Raw genomic sequence first — 8,363 nt, 5'->3', positions numbered from 1 at the left:
GGAAAGAGAAAAGAGGACTGCTGATGTCATCATTTCTGCCCTAAAAATCCTATACCATAGGATGAGTGCCATGAGAAGGAAAAGCATCTAATCTTAGCAAAAAAAGACACCCTTTTGGACCTGTCTAGCAAAGCTGAACTTGTAGGGAATTATGCAAGACACTGATCTTTAAGAACAGCCAATTCATTGAAGTGTCTTCAAACCAGGGTGGACTGTCATCTCTGACAAGGATTAGGCTGCTGCACCTTTTAGCAGAGAGGAAAGGGCTCAGTTTGCAGTGAAGGGAACTGCAGGAGGAAAAGCAACCCCCCAGCTTGGAACAGCATTGCCTGTAAAGGCCACAGGATCAAAGCAGAGAGGGATTTTTGCTTCCTTGTGTGCATCTTGTTGTGACAGAGCTCCAGATGAAATCCTGATGGAAGCCAATGGTCTGTTTCCCAAGGGACAAGGAGGTTTGTAGTGGCAAGATGTCCTGTTTTCTCTCAAGGCAATGCTGCTTGTGCTGCACAAGGAGCCTTGCTCTTTCTGGGTTAACTCCAGTGAATTTGATTTTGCTGTTTCTCTGGTGGGGGAAAAAAAAGATCTCCTCACATCTTTCCCACCTCCACAGGCCATTTTCTTACAGAGCAGCTAAAGCATCAGGAGCAGAGTCACATGCAGACTCCTGGATCATTAAGCTGGGTAGAGGATGTGCAGGCCCCTCCACTACAGGGAGAAAGTTATTTTTAATCAGCCATTATTGATGGTACAACCAGAATACACACAATACCAGCTGTGTCCAAACCTATATATGGAAAGAGCACATACTCCCCAAATTCAGTGGAGTGCAGCAGCTCAGATGAGCATGTGAATGTGGATATATATTAAAAGAAGCAGGAGGACTTGATATGTATCTGCTCTCTGAATCCTCACTGGAATTTCTGCAGCTCTCCAGCATCTGAATTGTTCATTTCAGACAGCAGGAAACAAATTCTGCAATTAATTCTATCTTCTATGGATGCCAAAATTCAATGAATGCAGCATGTAAATTGGAACAAACTGGTGGGCTTTGTTCTGACTCTCCCCAGCCCTGAAACAATCCCCAATTACTTCTTGGCACTGCTACAATTCTTTCCTCACCAATCACTTTGTTTGCCAAGTGGATTGCTGCCTCAACTGTGTTTTCTTCCACAACTTCATCAACCAAGCCCAGCTTCAGTGCTTCAGTTGCTGGAATGTGTCTTCCTGTGAGGAAAAAGAGGAACAAGATGACTACAGTGGGGCCTGATGGGTGATTTCAGACTTTACCATCTGGTCAAATGATTTGTGGCTTCAAATATGAGACATGTTCATTATCAGGTACATAAAATGGATTCCTCATTACATGCCTCAGAAGCAGGTATGTCCCTTTCTTGGGCCATCATTAGTGGAAGAAAGCTGAATTTCAATCCAAGCAGCTACACAGGTTAAAAAAAAAGAAGGTAAAGTTTGAAAGTCACAAAAATAAGGCAGGGGGGTTGGCCTAGATGACCTTTAGAATGTATTGGGTTGGAAGGGACCTCTATGATTCTAAAAGAAATTCATGTTTCTCAGACCAAGCTGGTGGTATGACTCAATGTATCTCCTCACACACAGGGCAAGGCACAGAACATTACCTGTGGTGATCATATCCAGGGCAGCTGGCACCCCAATCAGCCTGGGTAGTCGTTGAGTGCCTTCAGCCCCTGGAAGTAACCCAATGGTGACCTCTGGTAAACCCATCCATGCCTGAAATGAAGTCAAATTCAATAACAAGTCTGATTAGAAAGAGCAACTACAAACTGAGCAGAACAGAGGAAAGACAAGCAGCCCTGATTCACCCATTGCTCCTCTAAGAAGCCTCAAGGCTTCCACATAGAAGTTTCATCCTTGCTTGTTGCCACTTAAGACAAAAGCTCAGTCAACCCTTTCAAGAACTTGTGTACAAATGCACAGGACAAAGATCACCTTTCAGTGGATGAGTGTGTGTGCTGGTGCAGCACTGGAGGAGAGCTGTGGGACCAACAGCATCCCTCAGGCTGGCACACCTGTAAACTGGTGCTTTTAAGCAGTTGTTACCAAATGCTGGAGGGCACTCTATGGATTAACTGTTACCTCCCTACTCTAATTCTTGGAAGTTGATGACAGGAAAATTGGTACTGAGCTCTTCCCCAAACTTCCTTCAAAGGCATTTCCTTCAAACAGCTCTTTGTGCACTTGGTATTTAGCAAGGTGGTGCCAGAGAAGCCAGGGCAGCAGGAAGGGGTGTCTTGCCTTAAAGATCTATAGATTTTGTCACCTTGTTTTAAAGTAAATAATGTTGCACATTTTCCATTGAGCTCTTAGATCTGGAGTCACATCACAATATGGATGTTGACTACCAAGACCAAGGGTAAATTAATACTGAGTTACTCAGTGAAGTTTCTATGCAGCCATCTGATTCTACTAGTTACAAATCAAATTTATATTCAGAAATTACTTCAAATTAGTTTAGTAAGATGTATGAATGCATGTAAAGGGTAGTGCTGTAGGGGAAGAATGTCTGAGTATTTAGCAGAGGACTTTAGAGCCCTAATGGCTCAGTGGTTGGACTTGATGATCTTGAAGGTCCCTTCCAACCTAAAGGATTCTATGATTCCCCAGACTTGTCTCCTGTAGCTGTGAAGCCCTCCTCCTCTGGGCAAGCAGATAAGCTGTCCCACTGCTCTTCAGGAGCAATCTCCCACCCTGCCCATGGCTCCCAATACCTTCACCAGCCTCTCCAGCCCTCAGCACATGTTACCTTCACATGGGCAATCCTATAGTGACAGCCAAGTGCTATCTCCAGGCCTCCTCCCAAGGCAATGCCCTCAATGGCAGCCACCACAGGCTTCTCACTCCTTTCTATGAGTGAGACAATGGGGCCCAAGGCAATTCCATGTCTCTTGGGAGAAGAAAATCCTCGAATGTCAGCTCCTAAGTTGGCATAAAGAGATTGAGAGGAATTAATGAGCAGGGCAGTGATTGGAATGATCCTTCCCTCTGTGCCATTGAATGCAGCAGCTCACAGATGGCCAAGGCCTCGCAGAGCATGCTGCTGGCAGGAGAGGGGTTAACAGGCATTAACCTCTTTTGGGACTCACTTCAAGAAATCCTGACTCTTTGAGCTTATTAAGTGAGCTCAGGGGAAGGCAAAGTACAAAAATTCATAGTAAATGTAATGATCATGTGGTTACTAGAAAAATTTGCAGACACCCTTGTAATAAAAAAGGAAGTTGAGTCTGGGATAGTCAAGTGCAAGTTAGTAACAAACAATGTGGAGCTCTACAGAAATTCCCCAGCCTCCCAGGATTCTACAGCTGGAGATCAGCTACTCACCACTACCCCACCCCAGGTACATTTCATATGCTGGACCAGTTGATGGTCCAGAGATTTAACACAAGCAAAGCTCTCCCAGGATTCTACAGCTGGAGATCAGTTACCACTACCCCACCCCACGTACATTTCATAGGCTGGACCAGTTGATGGTCCTGAGATTTAACACAAGCAAAGCCATGGAGAGTAAAGAGGCAGAGGTACCTGAGGGAGATGAGCAGCTGTCCCTCATTTCAGCATGAACAAACCAGCTTATTTCTGGTCAGGACATTCCAGCTTGTTGTGTGACCCATGTCAATTGTGGCACAGCAGAATAGGAAAGGCCCACTGTCTTGTGGCCATTTCCAGCCAAATCAGGACTTCTGTCAGTGGTGTTACAAGGCAGAGGATCTTCAGACATGGTGGGTGGAGAGTGCTTCCTCTTTTTCTCAGGCTTTTTTTATTTAAGGCCAGGCTGGATGAGGCTCTGGGCAGCCTGATCTAGTGGGAGGTGTCCCTGCTCATGGCAGAGGGGTTGGAACTGGGGAATCCTTGTGATCCCTTCCAGCCCTGACAGATTCTGATCTGTTTTAGCAGAGGATTTTAGAGCCCTCATGGCTCAATGGTTGGACTTGATGATCTTCAAGGTCTCTTCCAACCTAAAGGATTGTATGATTTGAAGGAAAATGTCTTACCTGCACTGAATTTCCCATTTTCGCCACATATCATAACAGCTTTCACTGAAGGATCTGCATCTGCTTTCTTCAGTCCATCCTCTAATGCCTGGAGAACTGTCAAACTGAAATATATTGGAGGTTCAGTGACTAACAATCAATGACATCACCCTCCTAAGACAGCTGTGTTACAAACACCAAGTGAAAATGGGCAGCATGTCCAAGCAGGTCCCTCCCCTAGCCTCTGCCACAGCCTCTCCAGGTGAATCCTTTTGTTAGTCTCCCTCTTCCCTCAAGGGCAAGCACCAAAATCCAGCAAGCTTATGACTACTGAGCTGTCATCCCATTCCTGGAGAGTCATATTTTGGCTATGACATGGTGTTTCCAAAGCAAGCAGCACAGGAAAATGTTCCTTTGAAAATGTCTTTATGAATTAAACATTCAGACTTTCAGGAAAACAGTTTAGCATCATTTAAAAGTAATTAATGCTAAACAACAGACAATCTAAGAACTTTTTAAAAGAGAAAGGAGCTCCAGGGATGAGATAAGAGCTCTCTTTCAAACACCTGCCACAGAGTTGGTGCTGTGCTGACAGTTATAATGCTTCCACCTTGTGAAGATCTTGTGTGGGATCCTGTCAAAAGTGAAGCTGGGCCTAGAACCCTTCACAGAATGTCTCCTCTTGTCTCATCTGAGCATATTTTCACAGACACAAGCAGTAAGTGTGGTCAGCAATGAACTAATGAAGACTTTCCAAATGGAACAGTAGTATAAATATTTTTACAAATGAGATATTTAAAAAAACCTGAGCTGACTGTATGACCACTTCCCATTGAAAGCTTAGTAGCTGTTTTATAGATACATGTGTGTGTATAGATGGACATGGAGAGTACAGCCTGGTTTAGAAGAGAGTGACAATAAAGAAGCTGGTAGGTAAAAAGAGAAGCATTAACACCTAACATTTCATTCATAGAAATATGAACACAAATTGTGTGTGTATATAGAATTTAGATACCAAAATATATTCACAGACACACACTCCTAAGTATATAAGCATATAGTTTGTGAGAGATTTTTCTGTGTTTTTGTGTGTATATATACTACATATGCAGATACTCCTCTGATTCAGAATATCTGAGCCACAAGCAGTTGGAGGAATACTCCCAGAAGTATTGTCAGGACTTAGATACCAAAATATATTCACAGACACACACTCCTAAGTATATAAGCATATAGTTTGTGAGAGATTTTTCTGTGTTTTTGTGTGTATATATACTACATATGTAGATACTCCTCTGATTCAGAATATCTGAGCCACAAGCAGTTGGAGGTTGGAGGAATACTCCCAGAAGTAATGTCAGGACAAGGAGTAATGGTTTTAAGATAGAAAAGGGTGGATTTAGGAAGACATTTAGAAAAAGTTCTTTAATATGAGGGTGATAGATCACTGGAACAGGTTACCCAGAGAGGTGGTGGAGGCCCCATCCCTGGAGACATTCAAGGGCAGGTTTGATGAGCGACCTTTTCTAGGTAGAGGTGTCCCTGCCCAGTGCAGGGGGTTGGACTAGATGGCTTTAGAGGTCCCTTCCAACCCAATATATTCTCTGATGCTCTAAGTATCACACATGCTGCCCCAGCCCTTTATAAATACAGCTTCCACTCCTAATCTTTCTCCAAACCATCAGCCCAACTTCAGGTGTAAACTTTTTCAATATTAAAAAAAATGTTTTTCAATATATCTGAGGGTATTTAATCTAAAAAGGGAGCTTTGAAAAAAATATATCACTGTCTTCCTGTAATGCTCCCAGGTATGTCAGGGTGACTGATGATATATTTCTAGAAGGCAACAGCTTGCAGCACTGAAGTGGAAATCCACAGGCTGAAAAGGAAAACATAGGGAGCCCACAAAATTTTCTGTAAGGCAGCTGTGTGGAGTCCTGTCAACCAACCTCTGCACATTCCTCCTCCAAAATCAAAAATACACCATAAAAATTTGGGGTTTATCTCACTCATTTTAGAATCTCAAGTGCTGTGAGTGCTGCTGTTTGAGGAGGACCCACAGGCTCGCTGCCCTTGGACACCTGGTTTTGCATCAGTGGAAGGGAATATTCTTGTAGGTACCACATCAGGTCATTTTTATTTTGCATGAAACTCATTGCAGTGATGATGTGCTGCATCTGTAACAATTCACCTTAATAATTTCAGATTTTAGCTGGGCTTTGCAGATGTGAACTTCCTAAATTTATTATTTTAAAAACAGTCATTTAAGGGAATCCTGAAAATTTACTTGCTCATCTTTAAAGAAGTGAGACTTGAATCCAAGAGTAGAAAATGCTGTTACAGAAAACATGCAGGTCTGGTCCTTTCCACCTGCAATTAGCCCAACATCCACAATCCCTGCACTGGGGATGTTGCTGTGCATGTCTATACACATTCTTTTTTAGCATCCCTTGTACACCCACTGTCCATGAATTTGCCTGATCCCTTTCTGATCCTGCCTCCACATCTGCCTCCACATCTGCATTATCTATTTTAAAACAATCTCCTACCAGTTTAATCAAATGCTGTTGCAGGACTTGGCAAAGGGTTATGCCTTTAATTGATTTAGTTTCTTTCTGATTTTGTAAACCTTGACCTTATTCTTCCACAGCCTTTTCCTCTCCACACTGATGACCCTCAGCTTTTTCAGCCTGCTTTCTTAATGCAGTGCACCATCCCATGGACAGTTTTAGTTGCTCCTTTCTTGTCCTTATATCTTCCTGTAAATGCACAATCCAGAATTACAGGCAACCGTTCAGATGTTTTACCTTGCAGAAAAGGGCTGTTCTAAACATACATCCTGTGGGCTTTTTGAGCTGCCCCAGCCCATCCAGCTGATGGTTTCACAGCACTACCAAAGGTAAGGAGCCCTTCCCTGAGCTCTAACTGCCAGTTTTGAGCTCAGCCTCCTGCAAGCTTGTTTTGGGTGATATTTTTTTATTTAAAGAGCTGTTTGCTATTGTTTTTTTTAGCACGCTTTTACCACCAGACTTTAAAAAGCAGCTGTGCCTGCTGTGAAATTAAATGTTCAGGATTGCAGGAGATGGCTCCTGTCTGTAACACTCACTGCCTGCTCTCACCTGCATAGTCAAACATTCCCAGCAGCAGTCAGCAGGAGGAACACACAGGGATCAGAGTGTGCTCTGCCCTTCCCAGCTACAGCCAGGTCTCAGCTAAAAACTACCTGATGGCAAATATGAGGTAATTATGGATCCCTTCTAACATGGGTATTACCCTGACGTGATCAAAGTCCACAGGCATCTTTCAAGCTCAAGTTTCACAGCAGCTTAAGGGATTTAAATCCATGCTGTGCAGGCTCCCATCCTTCCCTGTGTCACAGGAGCACCCACGCTGGCACAGAAGAGGCTGTGAAGGGCCATGGAACATGGACTGGGGGCACAGACTGGAAGTTTTCTCAGGCTGTCTTGGGCACAGGAGATCCAAGGGACGTCTCTGCACGCTGCAGTTCTGGGGGAGTCCTACATGTCTAGTTCATCTAATCTCATCCAGTCACACCAAGTTTGTTTTCTCATTATAATTATTTGGGCACATGAAAATGATCTCACTCCCCTTTCAAACATGTTGCAAGAGAAGAGTGAGCACTGCCAGATACTGCAAAGGGAGCTTGCTGCAGAAGAGCAGCAGGTTGTGTTTCCTCTTCATGTCCTTACTTGTCTCCTTCAGCTTCTTTTTAACCAACTTTCTGGTTTACAAGTGGAGCATAACTGCTGTGGATTTTCTGGCTAGTGAACACACACTGAATGCATACTGTGGTCACTGTTACAGAGCACATGAAAAACTAAAATTTCCAAGGTTTCTACAGATTGGTGTTTGACACTGTTTTTCAGTGGATTGTGTTTGAGATTGCCTGGGGCTTTTTTGAACCAACATCAGTGTTTAGAGGTTAATTCCTTACCCATTTTTAAAAGGAAAATGAACTGCCTTCACTTCTGGCAACCCAGGCTGGGCTTTAATCCTGGTGCCAGCTCTTGTTGAGCCATGTCTGCTATCTACAAAGCCCTTTGCCCTGACCCCTGTGCTCACTTGGGTAGTGCAGGGACTCGCCAAGGAAATACTGTGGGGCAGGCAACTAAACCAGCAGCAAATCTGAGGAAAAAAAGCTGCTTTTCACCTACGAGCTCTGAAAGAACACCAGGCTGAGCTGCTAAGGCAATTTCGTGCTGGAAGCATCATCTTGATGTTTAAGGACTAGAGGGTGACGAGAAATATGGAAAGTTTTTAAGCAGTTTGGAGGGGGGATGACAGCAAGTACCGATTGAGGAGCCTGACACCTCTCCAGCGGAAAAACCCCGCTAGGAA

General features: G+C 43.9%; 1 protein-coding gene across 1 annotated transcript in view; it reads right to left on the bottom strand.

Moving 5' to 3' along the window:
- EHHADH (enoyl-CoA, hydratase/3-hydroxyacyl CoA dehydrogenase) overlaps nucleotides 1-4,129 on the bottom strand; it is a gene marked incomplete at its 5' end in the record, with an annotated part of 16,373 nt that extends 12,244 nt beyond the window's left edge. Inside the window, 4 exons of the mRNA XM_008943893.1 lie at nucleotides 1,120-1,224; nucleotides 1,635-1,746; nucleotides 2,780-2,952; nucleotides 4,026-4,129. Coding sequence (XP_008942141.1) covers nucleotides 1,120-1,224; nucleotides 1,635-1,746; nucleotides 2,780-2,952; nucleotides 4,026-4,129 — 494 coding nt within the window. The remainder of the gene's footprint in view (nucleotides 1-1,119; nucleotides 1,225-1,634; nucleotides 1,747-2,779; nucleotides 2,953-4,025) is intronic.
- Nucleotides 4,130-8,363: the final 4,234 nt, after the last annotated feature.

This window comes from Merops nubicus, unplaced genomic scaffold (genome assembly GCF_000691845.1).
Source record: "Merops nubicus isolate BGI_N331 unplaced genomic scaffold, ASM69184v1 scaffold14527, whole genome shotgun sequence".
Taxonomy (NCBI): domain Eukaryota; kingdom Metazoa; phylum Chordata; class Aves; order Coraciiformes; family Meropidae; genus Merops; species Merops nubicus.
The sequence above is the reverse complement of the archived record's forward strand: the minus strand, read 5'-3'. Positions and strand labels throughout refer to the sequence as shown.